Below are 27,497 nucleotides of genomic sequence, written 5' to 3' on the forward strand. Positions count from 1 at the left end.
GCCCAGTGTCCTCGACAGATGCTGCTGCTCTGCTGTAGAAAACAGAGGAATGTTATTAAGCAGGTGTTGTTTCTGTGTGCCTTCCTCATCACATGGTCGTGTAGGTTTCTTGCCCCTTGCAAACCCAATTGTTATTTGTGTGTTTGAGTTATTTGTATGAACATCAGACACTTGTGCTTGCTGTACAGCTTCAGTGGAGACACAGAAAGCTGCAGCCCCCAGAACAACGGTGTTCAACACAATGGCTTTCAAACTTGTTTCATCTGGTTGCTCATACATCTTTGCTGAGGAAATGGACAGTAACGACATTGAGGGCAGAAAGGTTCAGGGCTTTGGCTGTTTCATTACAGATAATTCACAGAGAAACTGCCTCCTCTAATTTATTTTATATCTTGGTAAAATGACAGCCAAACCTCTTTGACATTCCAGGTCTGCCTGTGTTCTCACTTGACAAAGTCACTCCACTGGGAGTAGATTCTGGCTTGCTTTGGACTGCTTGCTGCTGCTATATGATGTTTGGATTAGACTAATACGTGGGGAAAGCTCATTTGTTCCTACAGTTTTGGCCATGGGCTAGAATTTAGGCAATCTGAAGTCATTCCTGAACCTCACTCTGAGATCATTCTGCATCACCTTGAGTAAGAAACTTAACCTTTCTGGTTTTTTATTCCCTCATTTGAAAACAGAGCTTTACTTTCTTCCTCTTGCCTTCCATGCCTTTCATTTATGTGCTGAATGTTCATGAGGCCAGAGAACTCTCTCTTACCATGTGAATATACAAACAGAGCCCTGAATTTTCTAAAGACCACTATGGTTTTCTGCAATGACAATGTTAATAAATGGCTGTACAAAGTATGTTATATCTCAGGTACATTTAATGAGCTTGGAGATCCTGCTGGAGGGACAATACCATTAACATTTCCCACCTCAGCACTGTTGTTCGGTGCAATTCAGAGTTCAATTCAGCTGAAACCTCTGGAGATGAGTTTAGGATTATTTTGATAGTTGATATGCTCAAATTAAAGATGCAAGGCTAGCAGTACATAAAAGCATAGTCCGTATTTTTTGTGGTATCCTACTGTGTTAGCTCTTTTGATATCACAAGTTAGTTAGAAATGACTACAGAAATACGAAACCTTCATCCTAACTTTCAATGCATATGCTCATCATGGCTGTTTATCTCACTACCACCACCACGTTCCTGTTAATAACACACAGATGAAATATCAGTACATCCCCTCCTCCATACCACTGTCATCTGAATTATAATTGCATTTTCTGTATTACTGATAATTACAAGCTGGTTGGGAAAAATCGGAGCCTTTCATGCAGTTTTAAATTCACTGCTGAAATTCCATGAAAATGTATGAAAGTTGACCTCACCTTCATGATGACATACAGTGCTACAGTCTTCTAATGCACTTACAGTCACACAAGTTGAAATGTTCTGCATAATGCTGAGAGGTTGTGCTTATTGATTCCTGTAGAGCACAGGTCTAGTCCTGCAGAAAAAGCTCATGGTTGAGTTGAGCTGGCACAACTGGCAGTCAGAATGAATGATTTGATTAGTACAATTAACTGCTTTGGTGTAGAAAAAGAAGTATATTTGAAAAATATCAAGCTATTTTCTCTGGTAAAAGACACATTTCTATTCAGTTTCTGATTTTAAAAAGTTAAAAGCATCTCTTTGAAAGCAGGAATTTACATGGGAAAACATGTTTTTCAGTACTTGATCAAGTTGGACTTGAATAGCTGTTTAAAATTAAGGATATGCTTTAAACAGACCTAGACTAAAGTTATCCCATGCACAGATATTCAGTTGCAATGGAAATAATCTTTGATGGATGTTTTCTGATGGTAACAGGAAAATGCCAAAGCAGGAAAAGCATTAATCTAAAGAAAGCACAAAGCATTAATTCACGAAGACAACTCAACCACAGTAGTATCTGTCTCTTGCAAAGGTTAATTAAATCCACTACCAACATCTGGAAGGAAAATGCACAAACCAGTGCATAACTAAAGACTTAAAAATGGAATCTGAAATATGCAAATCAAAATTAAAAACCTTGAACTGTATTTCATTGTTTTATTACTTCCATTTAGAAACAAATACTGGAAGTCAATAAGGAAATTCATTATTACAACCTTCTGGGCAAGATTCAAACATAGTGTTTGAGAGAGAATCCTGCTAGGTGGGATACACTCACATACACTAAAATATTGAGAGCTGGATAAAAGTAATCAAAGTTTAAAACTATTGTCACAAACTGTATGATCTGTTTCTTGATACACCCTGATGCAGGAAGCTTCACATCCAGGTCTTCTGTAAGCTCTAGACTTCTATTCTTTTGGCAAGATACAGGTAAAATGCACATTTGGCTTGGGGAGGGCAGGGAGGGGAAGGAGGGAGGAGAATCTTTTGTGTATACTTGGAACCCCCTTGGACATTTAATGAGAAAATCCCTTAGAAAATAGTTAATATCTGATTTACATTTTAGTAACAAATATTGTATAGGTAAAGGACATAATACAGGGCCTTGGGAAACTTGTTTTTAATTACCAGGGCTTCTTTTCATGCTAAAAAGAGTACTGGTGTGCTTAAAGTTCAGCATCTGCTTAAGTCTTTGGCTAGACTAAAGCCTGTATCCAGATTGCAGTGTACTTCAGGTTATATCCAAGCTTGTGCATATTGCATGTACCTAGTTCAAGGTGAAAAACATCCATCAAAAGTACTTCCATTTTTTTCAGCTATGGCAATTGTTGGCTGACTAGCTTAGTGTGATTAGAATACAGGAGCCGAATGCAGAGGTATCACCACAAGCAGCCTACTTGTTAAATTTCTCCCCTGATGCCTAAGAGCATTGGCATTAAAGACCTCTTACAATGAAGGCCAGAGAGGCTGCCCAAAGTTTAGTGCTTATAGCATCCAAGTGCTTTGCTGTGGCTTCCAAAGTAATGCAGGGAGTCTTCTGTCTGCTTTATCCAAGCTAAAAGCTTCAGAAAACCCCTATCATGTGGTATTGGCCTTGTCAAAATGATGAGAAGCTGGAAAAACTTCTGGAACAGGAGAGGTTTTCGCAAGATGTGTGTATCTGCATCAAATTGTTGCAGAATAAAACTTCGCTTGGTAAAATAGCCACTTGCAAGCAGATCTGGAGAGCTGCCTGTGACAGAGGCAGCTGGGGCTGGTGTAGATCAGGTGTGGGCTGTGTGGGAAATGTTTTGATTTTTGGCTCACCCCCTTTCTCTTCCTGTCTTTTTCTGCCCATGCTCTTACCTGGCACATATAAAACATTAGAACAAGTCAAAACACACTCTTTTTGTTTTCCTGACTTTTTTCTCCCACTTCCTAAGCTAGAATTTTAAATGTCAGCTTTTCAAAATGTGGCATTTTTAGAGAAGTGTTATAGCCTGGATCTTACTGAATGGAAAATGTATTTCCAGTTCAAAGGGTTTTAAAACAAAACAGGAAAGGCCAAGGCAAATGAAAAAGACAGGGGAAACAGTGGCTGCAGCCCTTCTCTAATTAGATTTTCAGCTGTCTCTGTCAGCATCTTTTCTCCCTAGGGAATTTGGAAGAAAAATTGAAACCTAAATCTTGCATGCCTTAGAAATGGCTCCCTTCCCTGGCAGCACCTGTAGACACCACGGTTTTCATGACTATGGACAAAATGAAGACAAGAGAAAAAACATTCATTAAAACATAAATTTTGACACTTGCAGAAACAGGCCTGTTCTAAAATGCTTCACCCTTTTCATCTTCTGCTGCTGCCTCAAATATGCAGAGGAATATACCTCAACCTGAAACAGACTTCAACTGCATGACCTCAGCCATACTCAGAGATGATAAAGCCAGCAGGGTCGCTGTGGTGGTGCAGCTTTAACAGTATGAACAGCTTTTGTCCCAGCAGTATGGCTTCACTGTTTGAGGACATAATCTCATTTTTAGTTAGAAAAGATGGCTAAAACCCTAGTGATGATGGACCTAGAGGAACTGGGAGAGCATCTTAGGGTACTTCACAGATCTATGTCTTTGGTCTGAGTCCAGCATTGCCCTTGAGAGAATACACTCCCCCTCTGAAAGCGGTTAGAGCTGAGGTGGTCATATATGTTCACTTCTATCCGTGAAGTTATATGCCTTTTGATGTCCTCTGTTGGCTTGGGCAGTCAGGAGTGCCCAAATCACTGCAACATGTTTGAAATTGGATGTTTTCTTTCAAATAACTCAGCTCAACAAAGGACATAACTCCTACTTAAGACCATCTCCTGTGTTCCTAATGGCCCTTTGTGAGGACTGGTGTGATCATCCTAGTTTGATCTTCTAATGCAGGTAGGAGCTCTTGTCTCAGTGATTGGTGTGTCAAAGAAGAAGGTAAGCAGGTGCTTAAACTCCTAGTAAAGCATCCAATGGGGAATTTGCTAAGATCTTTGCTGAGTGGAGGCCTTACTAGTTTGCATTGCTCAAGCACCTTTCTTAGGTTTGACAATATGTCAACTCCAGATTGAAAACTCCAGATGTTTCCGAGTTAATTACTTGGAGAAACTTAGTTAAGAACTACCCAAGGGCAACCTTGGAGCTGATTTAACATGCGAGACCCTCATGTTTCTTTCTAAAAGGATACTCATGTTGGTTTTCTCAGTAAATGCCTCAGCACCTCAGGGTTCCTTTGCCCTCACTGGTTCTCTCAAGTGAACAGGGAGTGGTTGTCTTCACCTTCAGGACACCAGGAGGGAAATGGCACGAGGTATGTGTGAGAATACATGTGCCTCCATCAAGGGATGTCTTTTCCCTGCCACATCCTTCTCTCTGGGGTCCTCCAGAACAGAGCAACACAGTTATTTTTGTCTCATCCATTTGGAAGCCATCTCCAGGTATAGCTCTACTCATTCTGCTTTCCATTCAGGCGATCTTCCGCTATTTCTGCTTTCACAACAGTTTATAAAAAGACTGAGAGACCATGAGGAATATAAAGCTTATGTTGCAATTCCCTCCCATAGTCACACACACACACATTTCCCTTTCTGATGTGGAAACCTGCCTGACACCAATGGTTTACATGGGTACCTTTCATGCCAGTTGGGAATCCAGAGGGCTGTTTCTTTCTCAAGGGAAAAGAAAAGCAACAACAACAACCACCACAGAAAAAAAAAGGAAAAGGAAACCAAAGTAAATTAAATGTCCTTTCAGCCAATTTTATGAACTGCCCTCGGCTATTAATTTACCAGCATTCTTCCAGACAGCAGCAGCTGCTTCAGCGTGCCAGGCTGTGGAGCGAGCTGCTGCATAGCAACAGCCAGCCAGCATGAACGTACCCACCGTAAGCATCACGCAGAGCCACAGAGGGAGACTTTCCAAAGGCATGAGAATGCTTAAAGTTAAGACAAGGTACTTGCATCTTACCTGAAAGGGAGAGGATCTTTAGCAGCCACAGTTGTTATACAGGTCAGTGTGGGCTGTGTAACTATCTGGCTGTCAGAAACTGCCCTTACCATAGGCATGTCACTGCACTGTGAGGTGAGAAAATCTTACAACTGTTTCTAGTGTGTATGACATAGGATATATGGATTTTTTTATATGGAAGCATGACTCACTTTTCCGTCTTTTAAACAGGTTTGCAACCAAAAAAAATATTTTAATTGCTTTTTGTTGGTAAGGAAATTACATTGCATTTTGAAAAAAGGTTTCAAAAGCCTTTTTGGGTTGGGTGATTGACGTAGAGTTTGACAATGCTGCATGCACCAAGCTGGACTTGTTTCAGGAGTGGAAGTTTAAAACCTGTTTCAGGATTGTTTCTCATTAGCAGATCCCTGTTCTGTCATGGAGAATACAGATCCCTGGTATCTTTGGCTTTTGATTTGCTCTAAGTTTTTGTTTGTTTGTTTCCCAAATGGGCTTTTTATTTAATTATCTATTTATTGTAATTTATTGTAACAATTCTGAAACGTGCTAGATTAGCAGCCCAGGAGACTAATGTAACAAAGTGGCAGTCTGAGTTATACCACAAACCTACTTTGCTGGGATAATCTCTAGGCAAGAGGAGAAGACTTTAATCAGCTCTGTCAATTTATTAGCCCTTCCCTTCTAAGGCAAGCACCAAAGATCCCACTTAGTGTCAATAGTGTTGGTAGCTGTTCTGAAATGTATACAAGTCCAGCTCATTTTAAATTAGGCCACTGAGCAAGTCTTAAGCTGCTGTAAGCTCTTGTTATCATATGAGGCTGAAGCAGTTCTTTTGACAAAACACCGCTTCGATATAGTTGACCCTTCCCTGAGAATGTCTCTTATCTTCCTGGTTTTTATGGTTTTGAATCATAGAATCATCCTAGAATGGTTTGGGTTGGAAGGGACCTTAAAGATAGTCTAGTTCCAACCCCCTGCCACGGGCAGGGACACCTTTCACCAGACCAGGTTGCTCAGAGCCCCATCCAGCCTGGCCTTGAACACTGCCAGGGATGGGGCACCCACAGCTTCTCTGGGCAGCCTGTGCCAGTGCCTCATCACTCTCACAGTGAAGAATTTCTTCCCAATATCTAATCTAAAACTACCCTCTTCCACTTTAAAGCCATTACCCCTTGTCCTGTCCCTACACGCCCTTGTAAAAAGTCCCTTTCCACCTTTCTTGTAGGCCCTTTAGGTACTGGAAGGCTGCTATAAGGTCTCCTCGGAGCCTTTTCTTCTCCAGGCTGAACAACACCAACTGTCTCAGCCTGTCTTCATAGGAGAGGTGCTCCAGCCCTCCGACCATTTTCATGGCCCTCCTCTGGACTCATTCCAACAGGCCTGTGTCCTTCTGATGTTGGGGGCTCCAGATGGACACAGTACAGCAGGTAGGGTCTCCCCAGAGCTGAGGGAGAGAGCCACCTCCCTTGACCTGCTGGTCATGCTTCTTTTGATGCAGCCCAGGATACGGTTGGCTTTCTGGGCTGCAAGTGCATATTGCTGGGTTGTGTTGAGCTTCTCATCCACCAACACCCCCAAGTCCTTCTCCTCAGGGCTGCTCTCAATCCATTCTCTGCCCAGCCTGTATATTGATACTGGGAGTTGTCCCAACCCAGGTGCAGCACTTTGCACTTGGCCTTGCTGAACTTCATGAGGTTTGCACGGGGCCACCTCTCAAGCCTGTCAAGGTCACTCTGGAAGGCCTCCCTTCCCTCCAGCATGCCCACCACACCACAGAGCTTGGTGTCATCAGCAAACTTGCTGAGGTGCACTCGGTGCCGGTGTCCGTGGTGCTGACAAAGATGTTCAGCAGTGCTGGCCCCACACCGGCCCCTGAGGCATGCCTCTCAGCACTGGTCTCTACTTGGGCATCAAGCCGTTGACTGCAACTGTTTGAGTGTGACCATCCAGCCAATCCCTTATCCACCAAGTGGTCCACCCATCAAATCTGTGTGTCTCCAGTTTAGAGACAAGGATGTCATGCAGGACAGTGTCAAATGCTTTGCACAAGTCCAGGCAGATGACATCAGTTGCTCATCTGCCAATGCTGTAATCCCATCACAGGAGGCCACCAAATTTGTCAGACACTATTTGCCTTTAGTGGAGCCATGTTGGCTGTCATCAGTGACCTCTTTATTTTCTGTAGCCTTCCTTTTTGTGTTTACGTTTATCCAGGAGCTGCTTGTTCATCCATGCAGGCCTCCTGGCATTTTTGCCTGACTTCCTCTTTGTTTGGACACATCACTCCTGAGCTTCGAAAAGGTGATCCGTGAATATTAACCAGTTTTCTCGGGCCCCTCTTCCCTCCAGGGCTTTGTCCCGTGGTAGGCTACCAAGAGATCCCTGAAGAGGCCAAAGCCCGCTCTCCTGAAGCCCAGGGCAGTGAGCCTGCTGTGCACCCCCCTCGCTGCCCTAAGGGCCTTGAACTCCACCATTTCATGGTCACTGGAGCCCAGGCTGCCCTTGAGCTTCACATTCCCCACGAGCCTCTCCTTGTTGGTGAGAGGCAGGTCCAGTGTAGCACCTCGCCTTGTTGGTTCCTGTATCACTTGGAGAAGGAAGTTATCATCAAATTATTCCAGGAACCTCCTGGATTGTTTATGCCCTGTTGTGTTGTCCCTCAAACAGGTATCAGGGTGGTTGAAGTTCCTCATGAGGACCAGGGCTTTTGAGTGTGAGGCAGCTCCTATCTGTCTATAGAGGGCCTCACCTGCTCGGCCTTCCTGGCCCGGTGCCCTGTTGCAGACAGACCCCTCCTATGTCACCTGTCCCTGCCCTCACTTTAATCCTGACCCATAAGATCTTGGTCAGCACCTCAGACACAAGATACAAAAGCTCACTGTGTGAGTCATTCCAAGGACTCCTGAGGCAATCTCAATAGCTACCCATGTCCTTAGCACTTACTGAGATGAACACCATTCCCCACTACAACTCTGTTCCTCCCTATAAGAAAACTTAGGGGAAGGAGCCAGCATATTTTCTAGAAGATCCTCTGGTCCCCCTGATGTTTGGGAAAGCAGGGCTACAGCACACACCTTGGAGGACAGCTTCACAGTGCAGCTGAGTCACCTTCAAGAGGGTGCAACTTTTTCTTCACTGACTGCTGAGGAAGTTGATGAAGTGACCACCTTTCCTCTGGTAACATCAGACCTTGCAACTGTCCTCTGGTTGGTCTAGGTCATTGCACTGATCCAGTCTCTCAAAAGAAAAGCAGAGTCTTTTCTGACCCTTTGTCTTTACTATCACCACAGGGAGACCTCCAGAGATCCCTCATTCAGGTGGATTTTGGAGACGGCATTGCTGTGTCGTATGCCAATCTCAGCTCGACTGAAGATGGGATCAAGCACATCTACCAGAACGTGGGCATATTCCGAGTGGCTGTGGTGGTGGAAAATAGCCTGGGTTCTGACAACGCTGTCCTCTACCTGCATGTAACATGTATGTATGTTCATATTCATTGTTAGCTTCTGTTGTTCTTTAAATAATTATTACTTGTTCTTACAGACAACATTTGGGGCTTTGCAGCTGGAAGCAGCGTGTTGGGCTATAATGTTTGTCCTCCAACAAAGGACTCCAGACGGAGGGGAGCCACAGGCAATAGTGACATGTTCCACCTCTGATTTTGGGTATTCTACCTTGGGACATATCAAAGGAGTCTCCAGCCCTTTCTGAATGCACCTTCATTAGCGTGTTTACAATTCCAGAAATACAAAGACATCCAGGATCTTTAATCACTTTTAAAAGCCTTGACTTTTACTTTGTACATGTGTTTTGCCCTCTAATGAAATGCAACCACCTCTGGAATGGAAACCAGTGTATTTCAGTCTTCCTGTTGTCATAGGAACCAAAATCTTGGTGTTAAAGAGTATTTCAAGAAAAAATATTATCTTCACATTGCTTTTCTGCTATTCTTTTTAATCTTTTCTATACTTCAGCTGGCTCTATTTACAATTGAAATGTATCTCAAGTCCTTACATAAAACCAGCAATGTGTTCTTTCATATTTATTCTCAGACATGGTTATGAACACAAAGGGTCAACCTGTTACTGAAATTTTGTAACATACCAAATGGATTTTGTGTGGAGCCATCATTTTCTTTATACAGTGGGGTGGTTTTTTTGTGGCTTATTTGTGTTTTCAGCTGTGTGCCTCTGTGCCAGATTTACTGTAAAAAACCAGGAAATTCCAAAACTTAAAGTTATGCTTACAGAAATACCACATACCCTGTACCAAATTAACTCCATATACTTTCTGGATAATTCAGCACATTCCATACACTTTAACTCTAGTTTTGTAGTTCATACAGCATGAAAGCAGCTGCCTCTTCAGGGGAAGAGGGCAGCTCTTTAATGGTGCACCATCATATCAACAGATGGGAGCAGTGGGAGGTGTAGCTGTGGAACACTGGGGGTTTATGAGGGAGCACTAGAGAAGCAGGAGCTGTTTTAATCCATTTTCTTGAGACATTAAAAGCTTAAGAATTATTTTGATTGTTTAAGCAGTATGAGAAATAAGCAATATTCAGATAAATTCATGTGACTTAGCAGCTGATAGTGTACGTTTCTGTGTTTTGTGTAAGTAATGCCAGCACAGGACTTAAATACTGCATGATTATTGCAGCCAGTCCCAGATTATACGTGTCTGACCCCCTGGAGAAGTGACACTCTAAGGGATATGTCTCATTTTTCTCTACATGATAAGAATTAGGGACTTCAAAACAGGTTGCAGACTGAGCGTGGTGCTACTCAGAGTAGCATTAGATTTGCTGAGGACAGAGTTGCACAGTAAATCCAGTCCCCTCCAGAGCCTAACATACAGATTTACAAAAGCTTCTAAATCCTATTTAAATGCTTGCATTGCTACTCAGCTCTCTGCTGAGTATTCTGCTTGTGGAGTATAAGCTTGGCCTTTGGGAAGTTTTGTAAAAATATCTGTCCTTACAATAGACGCACACCTTAGGCTGCTAAGACCCACAGAAAAGCAGTGTGCAGCCTGAACATCCAGAGAGTTTCAGGAAGGGCTATGAACTGTGTGACCCCTTGCTACGGAGTTAATATATGAGCACATATAGCCTGTCTGGGCATTCCAGCACCCTTCCCTACCTGTGGCCAGCAGATGTGCTGAGGGGAAAACTGCAGGCACTGAATCACAGTGCTTGTGATCTCTAAGATGAGCGTAAAGCCTCTGTGTTGTGCTCTCATCCTTCTGCAGCCACGGGGCCAGTGCATAGTAGTTGGTCCAGGCATTCAAAACCACAGACTATTGTGAGGTAGAAGTATTTTGGGGTGGATGTACAGTAAATTGTATATAAACTGTTTCTCTAGCCAACAGGCTGTCTCTGAACTGTCCTGACAGGTCAGAATTTTCCCCTGGATAGTTATGCATTTTCCTGAACGCTTCAGAATAACTCCCCTACCCAAGGGAACCTTTTGGGAAGCTTCTCCCTTCCTATTGTCTTGGTCTTGTACACAGTTTTTCCTAGGGCAGGTGAAGGTCTGTAGTCTCCACGGTCCTGCACGAAGCTCAGAAATTAATTCTCTTGAACGCTTTTCAAACTTCCCTGGCAGAAAGCGGTACCAAGCCGAGGGCCTATCCAGAGTGAGCTATCGCCATCTGCTGGCCAGACAGTAGTTCGGCACTTCAGCCGCTGACCCAGCTACACGCACAGCACTCAAGCAGAATTGGCTTCCTGGAGCCATTCTGTCATGTTCTTTCCTAGCAGGCATATGGTGGAGGTCCAAGGAGGTACTGGGGCACTCTCTGCAGTGCAGGGTCATTTGAGATGTGCTCAGAGTAGCTATGCAGTTATGTTGGAGTATATTAGACTTTACATGGGCTCCATTGTCGCTGCTGTCACCAAATCTGGTGTTAGGACATTTGTTCATTTAAAGGGCTGTGCTGACACTGGGCATTTGGCAAACATCCCAAAGAACACCAGAGTTGCAAAATATTTAACCTGAGAAGCTGCTGTTTTTCAGGTCTCTGCGTCGTGCTGAAAGCAGGTGCAGCCCAGTCACAGAAATATATCTGAGCAGGGGAATGCTGTTAAGATTATAAGGGTGAAATTCTGGCTTCTCTTGAATTTTCAAGAAGATTGTTGACTGCTGATTCTAAAAGGAAAAATGCACTGTGGTCTGGTCTATAGCAGGCTTTGATTAGTCTTAACTGGGCTGCTTCAGGTTAAGCAACGGCTGTGTCTACAGCCCAGAGAAAGATACATTTTGCTAATAAGTCAGGAACACTGGCCCTTGTTTATTCTGATGTTATTTATACAGTTTGATTTGGGATATTTTTTTCATATTTCTCTCTCTGCCTGTGTGAGATGTGTAGGGTACAAGGTGCTTGCTCCAAAATGTGTGGTGTTCCTTTAGCTTGAAAAGTAAGGTGTAAATGGTGATATCTGCATGGGTTATGTCCTGGAAATTCCTCTCCTGAAATACATAAAACCCTCTCGTATCTGAGCTCCGTAAGGACAATCAATCCTCCCAGGCTGTGGTCTCTGCTTCTGATGAGTAGGGAGCTTGCAGATGTAGTACATGTAGATGTGGTCTTCATTTATTTAAGAAATCCATGTCCCCATGTCACCTGGCGTTTCTTTCTTTTTCTTTCTCTGTCACTCTCAGGACAGATGCTTTGTTCTCTAAGTGAACAGTCAGAACACATTTTAAAAAAATAATCTCTAGGACAAGATGTAACAACAAAGGCCCATCTGTCTCCAGAAGATGGGAAATGTGTAACCCTGGGCATAATGTCACTTGTTGAATGAATTATATTCTGTTTATACTAAAGAAATAAAAGAAGTTATTGAGGAAAAGGAGGTATTATAAGGTAACATTTAAATGAAGACGCTTGGTGAATAGCTTGCCTTCAGATAGAGTTTCAGCTGACATAAATGGATACACCACTGCTGAAGTTCACCATATCATAGCAGTTTGCAGCAGCAGAGATGCCTCATATCCACTGAAGCCACTTGCCCTGCACATTCTTATGTCTTCCCAGTGAAGGCCATATTCATGTAACAAAGCTCTGCCTCTTTTGGTGAAGTTGCATATAAAGTCCCTGAGTTTATGCCATTTGTGCAGTAGAGAGTCCAGCTTTTTCAGCCTCAGGTACATGGGTAACTCCTGCTCTCTGAGGAACAGATTTAAGCCAGCCTTTAGAAATGGCACCAAGCAGAAATATTAACTGGCATGCCTGACAGTGATTTGGAGGACTTCTCCCCCTAAACCAATGGATATCCCCTCAGGCTGACATTTCTGACGGAAGGGGGACTCACTTCTTGCTTCTGTCTCTGCAGGCCCCTTGGAACATGTTCACTTAGCCCTACCATTTGTCACCACAAAGAACAAGGAGGTCAATGCCACGGCGGTACTGTGGCCAAGCCAAGTGGGAACACTTACTTATGTCTGGTGGTTTGGGAACAACACAGAGGTTTGTATTCCTTATGGACTGAAATCAATATAATCCTGGAGAAGCCCTCTGAGGACGGAGGGAGGGATCTGGGAATGCTTCTGAATAGTCACACAAGCAAGAAAATTATAAACCAGAAACCGGGAGACTGGTGGTTCTGTGGCATACCGGCAGTGAAATGTAAAACTGCTTTGTGGTTGTTGCTGAGACTTAGCTGTAGGGTTTCTTGCCATTTCATGCAAATTGCCAATAGCTTTGTCCCTGTATTTACATCCAAAATGGATGTAGTGAACAAAAATCCAGAATTACTGTGTTTTTCCCTACTCTCCATTGTTCAATAACAACAACAAAAAACCACCTTATGGGTTTGGGATTCTTTTTAGGATAATAACCTTTCAAACTGAAGTTGTTCTTGTATCTGGAACTGACTTAACATAGCCCGAGAGTTTAAACCTCCTTTCTCTGGTGACTAACAAGGGAAGAGACTGCCATCAGTTCTATGCCTCCCTTTAAATGTGCTGAGCCCAATACTGAGCCATCACAGTCTATGCTAAACCACGTGTGCATGAAGACCTTATTATCATGTGCTACTAGTGGCTAAATGGTTCCCAACACACCTCCCTGCCTCTGGGCTCGGCTCAGATACAAAACCAGCATGCACTGCATTCTGCTGCCTCTGTGCTTGCAGTGTTGGTAAATCTGCATGGGCATTACAACTGTTATTTTATGTATCTTTGTGGCTGAAGTACCCAGAGACCCTAATTAGTTTCTAAGGGGAGAGATTTTCACAAATTTTTTAGAACCAAGGGTGACCTTCAACCACAAGTGGTGATCTTCTCTATAATGCAGGTCAAAAGGTTTCATCAGTACCTTCTGCTTTATTTAACTCTTTGTGATTAAGGCAGAACATGACTTTTTGTTGTTTTGCATTAATAATTTCCCTCAGATGATGGAGAATACACTGCTCGGGTTTTTTTACCCTCTCCCCCAACTATTTCCCTACAGTTAATTATGCCGAGCGTTGAACACATAGGCTGTGTTTGTAGTCTGAATTTATCTAGCTTCGGTTTCAAGCTACCTTTGTGTGTAGATTAAAGAATTGTCTGTACTATCAGAAATCATCTCCCTCTAGAGGTACTTACAGGTTGTAATTGTCACTTTTTAACCTTCTTTCTGATCTGCTAAGCTCTTAAGTGATCAGGGTCCGTCTAGCGCTGTTCTCATTGAAGTGAGAGTTTTACTACAGACTACAATGGCAACAGAGTTTGACTTAATACTGGGTGCTTTGAAGATCTCAGCCAGAGTTCATTAATAAGTGAAAAGAGAAGGTAGGGAAGAGACTGCTGAAAGGGGACACAACTTGTTGATAAACTGGTTGCAGAGTGAAGCAAGCTGAGGGGGTTTGTGTCCTCTCTGAACACCATCACTTTCCAAAAATAACATCTCCATGTCTAAGGGTAACATGGGAGAAAAACTGGGCCATCTTAATTTGCCTCCTGGTTCTCTCAAAACCTCCTTGAGTCACCTGAAACAAATCACAGCTAGATCTCTAAGGAGTGTGATACCTGAGCAGTGAGTCTTGTAGGCCCTTGTATTAGGATCTGGACCTCTCTGGGGAGTGCAGCAAAGATGGACACTTGAACATGGGATCCAGATCAGCCAGCATGCTAGGTGGGAGAGAAATACAGGGATATCTTAAAACTTAGTTCCTTTGGAAATTATAGGTACTTTACTCTGAGCTTCAGGAGGACATCCCCATCTGGATTGCTGGGTCTTCTCTGGAAAATTGGCTTCCGTGTCATGGCAGCCTTTCTAGGTCTTAAGTTTCCAAGTTGAAACTAACTCCACAAACCATCCCGACAGGCCAGAGCGCCAAATTCATTTTTGCTTTTCCTTTCTAGCCAAATTGCTTTAATTTCTCCTTTTCTGATATACTTGCAGCCGCTGATCACATTGGAAGGGAGCATCACATTCACATTCTCTGTGGAAGGGATGAACACCATTACTGTTCAGGTTTCAGCGGGAAACACAATTCTTCAGGACACAAAGACTATTGCTGTGTATGGTGAGTTCTTCTGCCTTCATTTCACATAGGAGTCTCCATATTCAAGACCTAGAGAGCCAGGTTAGCTGGCAGCAACGTGTGGTCTTTATTCCAGGATGCTTTGAGTGAGATTATAAACTCAGTTCCAGTGTTATCCATTCAGCATAACATCTCTGAAGGCCACTGACTGACATTAGTCCAAACTGTGATGACTGCAGAACATTGATCTCCTTCCCAGAGCCCCCTGCACCTGCTTTATCACTATTTGGTCACCCTACATGATTGTCAAAATGTTAGGTCATTTTGGGAGCTGGTTTTCCCCCTTCTTGGCTGGTAGAGGCCTCTTAACTCATGCAAAAGCTGCTTAATATGAAAGATAAGTCAATGCTGTGCTGCAGTTCTGTACAGAAATCTGTACTGGCTTGATATTGTACTCAGGCCTCAGAAGAAGTTAGGGCACACAAATATACAGTGTAAATGGAGCCTGAGAACCACTGAGAATCCCAGTTTTAGCTGTTTGTGCTAAACACGTGGTCGTAGTGATCAGTGTGGGCATCTCTGTTAACAGCAACAGGGATTAAGAAGTACATTTTCCAAGGCTAGTTCTCTCCCCAGCTTTATCCCTGTCCCCTTCCAATTAACTTTCAAGTGTTTGGGGCATGTCTATGAGAGTACAATCACAACTTCTTTCACAGGGCATGCCTGCTTCAGAAGTCAAGATTAAGGTAGCATTTCGTTTACATTCCCCACACAGCTCCTTTTCCAGTGGTAGTCACCCACTAAAATAAAGGCTGATCACCTTTTCCAGTTCTGTGACACTGGAGCAGTGAATCTCTCAGATTCTCCAGCCCTCTCAGACACACTGCTGGATTCTCTGACAGTCTGTGCCTCACCTGCAGACTGATTAAGCAAAATGTGAGCTGCAGCAGGTTTCACTAGGTTCTGCCCGCTCGTTTGGCACTGAGGCATTTCATTCTTTACTCACCACCATGTCATTGTATCTACAGAGCAATTTCAGTCCCTGCGGTTATCATTCTCTCCAAACCTGGATGACTACAACCCAGATATCCCAGAGTGGAGGAGGGACATTGGCAGAGTAGTCAAGAGAGCTGTGGTGGAGGTAAGCAATGTGCACAACCTGCATTGCAGTGGTCCTGCTTTATGTTCCAACTGGATCAGCTGTTCTCTCAAGGTGTCTCTCTGTTTCTACTAGCTATAAAAGGAGACTAGACTGGTGTTTGAGGCCAGAATCCTAAATTTTAGACAGCTGAAACTGTCCCATGCTATGACAATCTGGTGCTCAGAGTCAGCCTTCAGTTTATTCTTTTTAATGACAGTGGATTATGTGGAATATTTCTGAGAAAAGGCCATATAGAAAACTAATTACTTATACCTGCCTATAGCTGTACAAATGCCTTTACAGCTGCAAAGAATTCTTACTTCTTTTACTGCTATTCTTATACAGCAGTGTAAAGTAGTGCTGTTCTAATGGAATTACAAATACACTGCAGGAAACTTAGGAGACTAAAAAGAAAACAATTTTTACTACAGAGAAGAAGACCACAGTAAGTGCTTTATGTCTTTCACATAGCATGAGGTTCACGGGTCAGGATTGGATGCTGGTTCTCCCGTCAACGCTGTGGAGAAGCTCTGAAGTGCCACCTTTAACCGAGGAACAGGATGTCATAAAAATATACTTGTGTGGCTGAAGATTTGGATTTCAAACTGAGAGGCTAAGAAAAGTTAGAGACAACAGTTGAGGTTTCTCAGCTCAGCAGAAAAACAGTGAAAGGAACCATTTGAAACAGGGTTTCTACTTTTTTAAAAAAATAAAGATACTCAGATTTTGAAAGGTTACAAGGCTTGTAGATGATATTAGCAAGCTTATATGTTCATTCATAGCATCCTCTGTGTTTAAAATGACTGGAAAAACACTGTGCACTAATCACACAAACTTGTCTGGATTGTTTCTGAGATTTTTTTCTTCAATTTCCTCAAAAGACAGGAGGAGAGGAGGAAAGGAAAAAAAAGAACATGTTTTCTGGACGTGGTTTTTCTGACTTATGTATGTCTGTAACAAGTGTTCAAGGATCCATTTATCTTCAGGATGAATTTTCAGAATATAAACAAGTCAATAAAACAAAATCAAGCCATTAAAAAAAAAGGATTGTAAAACTACAGTACCAAGGCTACATTCCAAAAGCAGAGCAGTGAAAACACAAAATCTTTTTGTTGTTTGAATTAAAAAAGCATAAAAAATTGATAGCTAATTACCCCTCTTTACATAGCTAAATGATTCACCTTAAACAAGCCTTTGTGAGAGGTTTCTGTAAAAAATAAAGAAAAAACAGATAGATTTATACAGAAATTAAGTAAACTGTATTAAAATTATTTGAATAACTGAATAATTCAATAGGAAATTATAGCTGTGCTATAGAATATTTATGAACTTTTATTAAAGTATTACACTCTTACTACAGAGTACCATAGTCTTGGATAAAAATTCTGCATAAGAATTTATAATTCTGTAGTAAAATCTCAGCTTCTTTCTAGAGTAAGGATATTTTCATATTATCACAGAATATCTTATTTTGTATATATGATCATAATTATTTGCTCACGTCATTGATTTTCTGAGTCCTGTCTCCCACTTTTGATGAAGTCAAGAATGAATTGAGTAGATCAGCCAAAAGCTTCTGGGGGGGGAAGGAGGGGAAGAAAGAAAAAAAAAATCATTGCCAGACTCTAAAAACGAACACTTTTCATTAACCAGTAATCCTGTGTCTTTTTCTTGACATCGTAGAACAAATTGTTAGGCCAGCACAAATAATGCAGTCCCTGGCTTCACAGAATACTTGTCAAGAATGTGAGATCTTTACATTGCTACAGTTGTTTCTTTTCTAAATCCATATTAAAAAAAAAAAAAAAGACAACAGCAACAAACCCACATTTTTCCTTGGTGAGCAGTGGAGGGGTTTTTCCTTGCTGTGCAGTGGAGGGGAAGCATTCAGTTTTTATAGCTCCACAGGGTATTCCCTGGACTGTCAGCAGTCATGCGTGGGATAGCCACAGAATTAGCTCAAGTACTAGTGATTTCTAATCAGTTTTTGCTGACTCCTTATCCTCCATCCATAATTTCCTTCAATGAGCAGCTGCTCCACGTCTTTCCTCCTGAACTACCAGGGAGAATTCCTGTGGTTTAGGTCCAGTTACTGTGTGAGAGGGCTGCAGGTCCTGGCTGCAGGGGAGTCTCTGTGCTGCGTCAGGCTGCTGTGGGCTGTCCCTCATACCTGAGGGCACTTTTTTTACTCCTTTAAAAGTGACCTGCTAAATTCAGCACCTCAAAACTTAAGGTCTAAATTAAAATACCCTTGAGATTTAAATACATTTGCTGGATAATCCAGAACACAAAAAGGCAATGGAGGAAGATTCAGCAAACTATGTTTCGCCTTCTTTTGGCTCACGAAACCTTCTGAAGGACACACTAGCTTCTTTTCTGGAGAATAACGCTGCAGTCTGACTGGGTAATGTCATGGTAACAGCAGCTGAAACCCATGACCAGAGATGACCCTAATAACGATGCCTGCGGGGTACTTTGAATTTTGGCTAACTTATGCCAAAGGGAGATTTGAGTTTTAACTGGTTGCTTAAGATTTTCAGGCAACAGGACAAAAAAAAAATACAAATCTGCACATTAATACAATCTGTAACACCTAACAAAACAAAACACATGCACAAACAAAACAACAACAAAAAAAGTCTTTTGGAGTTGACTCAGGATGTGAGCTATAAGAATTTGTTTGGCTTTTGGGTTTCAAATTTGGTTCATCATCTTCTCCCTCCCTGAGTCTCCACATGGCTTTTAAAATGTTTTGGCTAATCACACCTCCAGAGTGCAGTTCTGCCCATATACTGGGCCCTTAACTTGCAGCTTCTTACCACTGACTAAATGAAGAACCTCAGGGACTAACTTGGGATAGTCATAACTTTAAGGCAGCTAAATTTAGACAAAGCAAATTGTGCCATATGCAACTGTTATATAGGAGCTCCTTTTAGCACATGTTTGATTATCGCTATTGCCTTAGGACCCTGCCTATTATACTGGAGAACATTCGTAAAATAGCTTAGATCAGGAAATTATCAATCCCTGACTTTTTACCTGCAGTGGATTGTAACAAGTTTCTCCCTGTTGTACCAGATATACCCTACATAATTTGTATATGTACTGTGATGCCTGAGCAAAGAAGCTCTCAGTATTCAGTGCCATCCCCACTCTTTATCTGTTCATTATTTGTCTGTGTATCAGGCAACAGGTATTTCAAGCAAGCATATTCTGGTCGCAGTGCTCCCTGGTCTGCCCACCTCTGCTGAACTCTTCATTTTACCATATCAAGATGCCACAGGAGAAAGTAAAAGAACGGCAGCAGACCTAGAGCAGGTATTGTGTCCATTACTTGGATAAGTGTATATTTATCTATTTGTGTCCAACTGTGTATATATACTTTTTTATATATATATATATATATATATATATATATATATATATGGGATTTCCAAGGCAGGTTAGAACAAGTAGTTGTGGTATAAATGCATCTGATTCATCGGCATCTATGTAATGACTGTGGTATCTGCTACAGCCTCTTTTTGGGTTTTTTTGTTGTTTTTTTGTTGTTGGATTTGTTTGTTTGTTTTTTTTTTACTCTGCCCAAACACTTTGGAGCTGTATTTAGAAGCTGAGACTCCATTTGGATTCCTCAATAATGTTAAATTGACATAAATTTGCATGATACCATGTCTCTCCTCTTAGAAGTTCTGTTCTACTTCATGGAAGTAGAAAAAAAGCAGGAAGGATTCAGGGGATGATTCCTGCCCACAGGAACCGGAGTAGCCTCATAAGCCAAACTTTATGAGGCTGTCAAGAGTTTAGAAAGCACTGGAGGACAGAGCTGGGTGGTAGACCTGTGCAGGTCAGAACTTCGCTACTTTAAGGCACAGGGATGGGGTTGGATTATCTGCCTGTCCTCTTCATGATGCTGGCAGTGGGGTTCAGCCACTATAAATTGTTTTCTCTGTGCAAGGCTGAAGCAGGCTATGACAACTGGAGGACTGTATCTCCCTGCAGGCCTCAAAGGTCCTGCCCACCAGGTGACCCTAGCATGATTGTGACTAAAAGATGAAACGCTATGCTGGCCAAAAATCCTGAAATATCTCTCAGCTTATTACTTCAGATTCCAGGGGCAAAGATAACTAACTGTGGGTGAAGCACCACCCTACCTCTGCCTCTCCATACAGTATGTCTGTGGCTCAAGCAGACATGCCCCATGTCGGTACGAGCTATATGAACATTGGTGTAGAGGGTGTTGTCAGCTCACAAATACCAGCATCAGTGCTATGGTGAAATCCTCAGCATTCCTGGATGCCTGCTGCTCCACTGTATGGCACAAGGGGTTTAGCACTTCTGTTTGGGTTTGTCCCTCGATTTGTGAATAAGTGAAGTCTTCCCATCAGTGCATCTATCAACAATATCTTCCACTCCTTGTATTCTTGTTTTCTAGCAGCCTTTTCAACTGCCTGACCTGTTACTGGCAGTTGCAACTGCCTCTTGCAGCAGTCTAAGGCCTTGTTAACTTAGCTGTGGGCCTGAAACCACTAGGTCACCCAGATTCTTAAACTTTCCCTTGCTCAGCATCCTTAGCAATCATCTTTTCTTTTTTTGACAAATTAGTTTCCTCTGCAATTTTCACCACCCATGTAATAAACAAAAAAGATGGAGATTTACTGCTCCACAAAACCTTTCCTCCCTTTTCTCCTTCAACCCCCTTCTCTTTTCATTCATCACAAATTGGCAAGGAAGCCAGTCCATAAACTTTCAAATTTATATCTGACCCAGCTCCCCTCTGGCACTCAGCAGCTTATTGTGTTTTGCCAATTACTCCCTCTCTTTGTCCTTTTCTTTTATCCCCCTGTAAAAATGGGGTCTCTGTGGCTGTGGGAAAGGAAGCCCTGACAGTGCACTCCTGACCCTTTTTATGGACAAGAAGAAATGTCATTTTCAGTGGGACTCCAGCAGCTTCTCTGGCATCCTGCAGGGTCCAAATGGTAACCTTTGAAGAGCCAGAAACTATTTGCCATTTTCAGCCAGCTGTTTCTTGTGGAGAAGTATCTCCCTGGCTCCCATCAGGATGATCAGAATGTTTTTCTTACTAGTCTGTGGGTACTGCTTTCCCCTTCCTAATTACTCTACTAGAAAATGGCATTGTTTTCAGTGGGAACTGCCTAAGGAGGGCCCAAACATCTGTTTCTGCCTTCAGGTCTGAAGTGTATTCTGATACTGTTCCTGTTTTGTCATCCATTTGGCCTGTGATCCTTCACTATCCCTTTCCCAAAGTGTTTCAGAGTCCATTCAACACCTTCTCTCTGTGCTTGGAAGTCACTGGGATGAATACTGGGAGCAGATGTTTCTGCTGATGACAGCTTAAGTTGCTTCTTAGGTACTTTATAATGTATAGTGTTCTTTTCTGATAGGAACAAAAATCTGTCTTGTGTTCGTGAGCAAGCAACAAGCTATTCAAAGGCGTTTGTGTGTTTGCAGGTGCGCGCCCAAAGGTTTTATAGTTCTGTGTGACTTTTTCTAATTTGGAAGAGAATCTTTAACGTGTACAGGAACAAAGTGGAAATAGTTTGTACAAACTGCGATGGAATAAGGTTCCTTAAGGAAGCAATTATGTAGATTGCTTTTTTCGTGGTGTCATATCACACATGGAAGCTACTCTCCAACATGAGACTCATGGTGAGTCTGTCCAGAGACAGTGACAAATAGTTTCTGTTCCTGGAACACTTGCAGTTAGAATAGATCAGGTGGGACAGAGTTACAGAAATTAATGTTTCTATTATGCAAAAGCTCTTGTTTCAGTACCCAAGGGAGGGAAAACCTAACTCATTCTCAAAATCAGAAGTTGGTGAAACTGAGTGAAATACCGTAGAAGGGCGTGAAACCCACCATGAACACTGTAGGCACAGGAGAATGAAGTGTGCTACAGCCCCCTCCTCTTCTTCCCCTCCTGTTAGAGCCTCCTAAAGTTGCAATCATATGACATGGATGTGGTGGTACAACCCTGAATCCATCATATTCACATGCCAGGTACCAGAAGAGAGGCAAGGGACACTTGGCAGTCCTGATGTTCTGCTCATCCAGCCTGGGTTTGAAAGGCAGAAGCCATGTAAATCGTGTAGGTGGTGCATGCTAACCTTCATTAGCTAGAGCAAGCAAAGCTAAGGACAGCTGATTGGAGTGGGAAGAAGGGGAAAGTGATAGAAACAGTAGCGGAAGAGGGAATTCAGACTACATCTCCCCACATTAAACTCACAAAATTGCTGCAAGCCATGTCTTTTACAGAGCATCTGTGAGGTTTTGGGCAGCTTGCTTAACCAAGCTGTATTTCATCACCTGAGCTAGACCGTTGTGCTGCCATGGGTAAAACAATGACGGGTACATGTGGTTTCATGGACTTTCACATTTGCCAGTAAATGTGATACATACCTAGTAACCATGGCGGTTTACTTTCTCACTGTTTTCTCTTGAGGCAGATTAAGCTGGTTTTATCTGGTACATACTCATTTGGCTTCTTTAGCACACCTTTGGGTCTCTCTGTCCAGCCATGCTGTGGTCTCTAGGTATGTAGTTTCCATTGACTTCAGAGGCAACTAGATGTCCAGTGTCCCTTGAAAATCTAGGTCTTAGTTTCCCATTTGTCAAAGTCTATTAAACTACTCTGTGCCACTCATATTTTATGAATCTAATCAGAGTAAGCCATGAATTGTTGGGTACAGTAATAGTGGCACTGGAAGCTGTCCTAGGCTCTACATCACGCTTGACAAATATACATTTCCATGCAGTTTTCCGTTAGGGTGGTGCATGTCTTTAGCATGCATTTAGCATACTGAATTTTTATTTATCTAAATTAAATGCTAATTTATCATCATTCATGGTGCAAATCTCATGCTCTTGTTGGGACTGCAGTTAGACGTTAGATGTCATGTTCTCCTTGAGCTGATGTACCACTCTCATTCAAGTGCCCCAGGTTTATTATTTTGTTCTGTGTACACACAGTACCAATTATTGTCATATCTGTTTGCAGATTTCATTTAGAAATGTGAACTCTGTATTCCTGATGCAGTCTCCCCATGGGAGACAAAAGTACCTTTTAAAAAGTTTAACTGCTATTTACAGCTGAAAAAACCCCAGTACATACGAGCCTGGGAAATTTTTCTTAATGTGCAGCATGGGACAATTTCACCTAATACAAAATTACAGAATTTCTGAGGACTTCAGGTTGCTCGATCCACTCCACTTTCTGTAGTCAGTGTAAACTTACAGCTTACTCTTCACAGCTTTATAAGAATCAAAAGGCCTTTCATCCTGCAGAATCCCAAAGCATTTTGCATATTTAAAGTCTTGTATCTATGACCAAAATGTTGTGACTTTACTTTTTTTTTCCCCCCAGTTGGAGCACTTGGTTTCCCATTTTATAGTAACTGAGGACAGACAACCAACCTGCTTAAAAATGTAGAAATAATTGGCAGCTGTAAAACGCTGCTGTTTGATTTGCATGTTCTCACTGCCACATAACTAAAATATCCCAAGTCTTGCAAAAACAGCCACCCACAACCACCATTGGCCGCTTGGGCCAGTATGCAGTTGTTACACAATCTTTATGGATGGGCTTGGTGAATGTGACGATTACAGAATTCAGATCTGCTGCTTCAAAAGCACTGAATTCTTTCTCTTCAGTGAAGGACAAACCTCTAATTAGTAGCATTTCAAGTAATTTTTGAGTAATTTTTAGCACTAATCCTATTCAATATAAATGCATGGTAGGAAGATATTCTACTCTTAACTCAGTAGAGGGCAGTGATACAAATACACAGATATGCTTACTCAATTTATTTCAGTGTACGGTTTTACTCAATAGGAAGATTCTAACGGGTTATCTTTTTTATTTATGCATTTCACAAATTATCTTCCATCCACATTTTTTGCTAGTGGAGGCTTTTTGTCAAACACAGCAAATGTATCTCCTCTTAGTCAAATGAGATGTAAGCAGAACATGAGAATTCTAAAGTGATGTTTTCATGTCATGTAAAGGTTTCAGTGTTTTGGTGTGTTTCCCTTCAGTTCTCCATTTGCATGCTTTTACCTGGCCCACTCAAAATAACTGTAAAAGCAGAATGCAAAGTAGTTGTAGGAGCAACTAGCTAATGCCATTTGAGGCCATTACTCTTTTCCTCTGAAAAGAGGTATCAGCGATGTAGCAAGCATGATGGAGTCTTTGGCAAATGGCAACATCAGCTGGTTGGTAGCCAACTGTGCTCAACATGTCGCAGCTGTGGCCAGTATCTGTATCCAGCCGAAGAGATGGGAAATTACATGGGTGACTGAATATCAAATGGGCAGTAATGAACTGAGGAGATGAAATACCTCTGGCGAATTTAACACTATAGAGAGTAGGAAGCCTGTATGTGTATATGTCTTAGGATTCTTTCTTTAAAGCAGGTTTAGTTTTACTTCTGCTTCTTTGTAGCTGATGGAGCTTCTATCTATTTTTATACATTTTTTCCCACCCACCCTCCTAAGCCTTAGGGTTTTAGCATATTTACTTTCACTACTTTTCTTTCCTTTGATGTATTTCATCTGTACCTGTCACCAAAATATTTTAGCAACAAGATCATGACAGTGACCACCTTCAAATCTTACCAAAAATGGTGACAATCAGTCCTGGAAAATAAATCCCAGGAAGAAGGGTAAATCATCTAGTGTTTACTAGGAGAGATTTTTTTAACATCTATACCTTTGTATGCAGCCCAAGTCTTCCAGTGGGTGCTTAGGGAAGGTTGGGCCCATATTTAAGTAGTAAAGGCAGGTAGGGAGAGAATGGAATAACATGAACCAGAAGACCTTGTACCAAGGGCTTTTTTCCTTAGCCAGCTTTTCTTGATCAGCTGCTTGTGTGCCGTAGAAGAGGCTGTCTAAATATCTTGTCTTAGTGTCTTTGAGTTAACTCCTGCCATGTGTGGCCATCATCCTTCCCGCCTTTTCATCCTTTGCTCAGTGTACAGAGCAGCCCTCGATTCTCAAGACTCCTTCTGGTGACCTTTGTTCATCTAAAGCTTTTATGTCCAGGGTCTCTCTGTGTTCATATCTTGTCCCAGAGTAACCATAGCAATGTCCTCTGCCTTGTGCTCTCACAGTACCTCTGGATACTCACAGCAGCTTGAATTTAGCATCATTCATTAAAAGATCTCAAGAAATCCCTGCTGGACCCTGTAAGTCAGTGATTGTGCTCTTTTCAATGCTAAGGCAAGGAAGCTTTAGAGGCCTGATGTGAAGTAACCAAGGTTATGCAGGGCCAGTGGCACAGTTTAAAGTAATGCACATTTGCCCTGACTCTTGATTCACTTCTGTAATGATGGTTCAAGTCACTTTCTACCAATCGATGTGCATAGTTCTTTCCCTAGTTGTTTATCGATTTGCTCTATGAATTGAAGTGTAGCACTCTTTAGTTGATATCCTTACACAGTATCTATAAAATTATCTAGATTCTTAGCTGGTACATACGGGCATAGTTGAATCACATTCAATTAGTCTAAACCAATTTACACCAGAGGTTTCAAAATTCAATAAAAGTATGGGGAAATGCCCTTCTGAGTGATAATTCTGTTTCTTGGTGCACATGGTTCTTTCACAGTCCTAGTTCTGACAAAATGCTAAGAGAAGCCAAATTAATTTTTGTTTTGTTCCATTTTTAAATTGGAATCTCTTTTTTTCCTTCACAAATTGACTGTTATTATTATTCATTATGTGTCCTTTGATGAAAAATGATACATGAAGAATGGTTTCTATTACTGAATTATTTTTGCACATCATGCTTAATTCTGCAAATGAAGCAGATAAAGTCAATGAGGCTCAGTTAAGGACCAAAACTAATTCTGAAAGCTAATTATTTTCACAAGGGAGACACGTGAAGACTATAAATTAGAAGGTTGCTATTCTAAGTTTTGTCTTCAGCTGAGTTAGTTGCATCTCCAGCAGTGAGAGGGGAACAAGGGCAGGTCTGAAGGCAACCTGTCCCCAAGCTGAAGGTCTACCTGTTCAACGGGAGTTGCACAGCTATTTGTGAAACAGGCCAAAGCACTTCTATGTTTCTTTATCTGCTTTTTAAACAAAAATGCATCTACAGTACCCCTTTGAATGCAGAAATAAAGGGAAGCATAAGACCAATTGAAAACTTTTCATTATCTCAATGACTGAGATCAGTTTTTGTGTGATTTATTTCAAAGACACTTTATTAATGTTGTAAACAGGTTATGTGAGTCAGAACTAGATTAACGTCTGATAACTGAGCTACAAATAGACTTGATAGAATAAGAAAGGCAGAAGATCTAATTCTCCAACCTCAAAGTGAGTGGCCTGAGTGATCTGTGGTTTACAGATCCCCTTGGGACTGCATGAGGACCAGAAACATTGTCAGGTCCAACTCTGGAGACCAGCGTTCAATCCCAATTTGGCCCTCTAGCTGTGTGTAACCCACTTGTTGACCTCAAATACTGACTTCTGTAAAACATCGTGTATGATTTCTATTTCAGATATTTTTGAGAACAGAAATGCACTTTTCTCCCTCTTTCTATACTGTCTATATGTCTATATCAAAAACCATCCAACTTACCACATAAAGAGAAATGAAAATATTGTAGCAAGCAAGCAGGGATTTTAAAAACATGTCTGTTCTTCCCTCAGAAGTGCATGTCAGGAATCTCCAGAGCTGCCTGAGGAAGGCAGATGCCTTATTCTTATAAAAACTTCTGGTGCTTTTGAAGGTCTCAGGCTGTTACACATTTTTTGACTTGTTCAGATTCTGTAAAGACCCAGGCAAAAAAGCTGCACCCAAAAAGCCACTGGGAGAGCATATAATTAATTGAGCCAAGGAAATATACTGTATACCCTGAGCAGCCTGAACAGTTGCTGCCTGTTTTGACATTTTGCATATAGTCCTGGAACAGTGATGGCTGTTTCAAGCCTCTGCTGAGGTTACTGATGGTTTCAGGCAGAAATCATTTTATTCCAAGTTGCATTTGTACAGGATGTAGCATAATGAGCTCCTTATTCATGATCAGGTAGCAATACAATACACTAATAATAAACTTCAGTTGTGACTATTTCTCTCTTTCTTTTTCTTACTACTTCACTCTTACTGCCTCTTCCCTCCCTATTACTCCTTTTCATTGGCTCGCCAGACAAGAATATTGGTTGAGTTTTCTCTCACACACTCAACTTTCCTGCTGGGAGGCTGCCACAGCAACTCTCCGCCGCAATGCCCCTGCCAGTGCTGCTGTTTTGCCCTCTTCACTCTGTGCCACAGGAGTCCTTAGGTAGGCTAGGTGAGATGTCAGTGTTCCTGTAAGGCACTAGTGCCCAACAAAGTCTCTGGTCCCTTCTCATGATGACTTTCTTGAGGTTCTCCCATTCTTCCATGTCTTGCCCAAATCCTTGATGAAACCATTCTCCAGTACTAGACAGAAACATTTGCTAGCTGTGTTCTCAGTTAT

The 27,497-nt window shown here is 42.0% G+C and overlaps 1 protein-coding gene across 4 annotated transcripts in view; it reads left to right on the forward strand.

Annotated features, from left to right (window-relative positions):
- SORCS1 (sortilin related VPS10 domain containing receptor 1) overlaps window positions 1–27,497 on the forward strand; it is a 304,454-nt gene that overhangs the window by 264,394 nt on the left and 12,563 nt on the right. For all 4 annotated transcript variants that reach the window (XM_056352733.1, XM_056352734.1, XM_056352735.1 and 1 more), the window contains exons 19-23: window positions 8,692–8,878; window positions 12,738–12,871; window positions 14,792–14,915; window positions 15,902–16,014; window positions 19,201–19,332. In XM_056352733.1, coding sequence (XP_056208708.1) covers window positions 8,692–8,878; window positions 12,738–12,871; window positions 14,792–14,915; window positions 15,902–16,014; window positions 19,201–19,332 — 690 coding nt within the window. The remainder of the gene's footprint in view (window positions 1–8,691; window positions 8,879–12,737; window positions 12,872–14,791; window positions 14,916–15,901; window positions 16,015–19,200; window positions 19,333–27,497) is intronic.

Source organism: Falco biarmicus, chromosome 9 (assembly GCF_023638135.1).
Source record: "Falco biarmicus isolate bFalBia1 chromosome 9, bFalBia1.pri, whole genome shotgun sequence".
Lineage (NCBI taxonomy): Eukaryota > Metazoa > Chordata > Aves > Falconiformes > Falconidae > Falco > Falco biarmicus.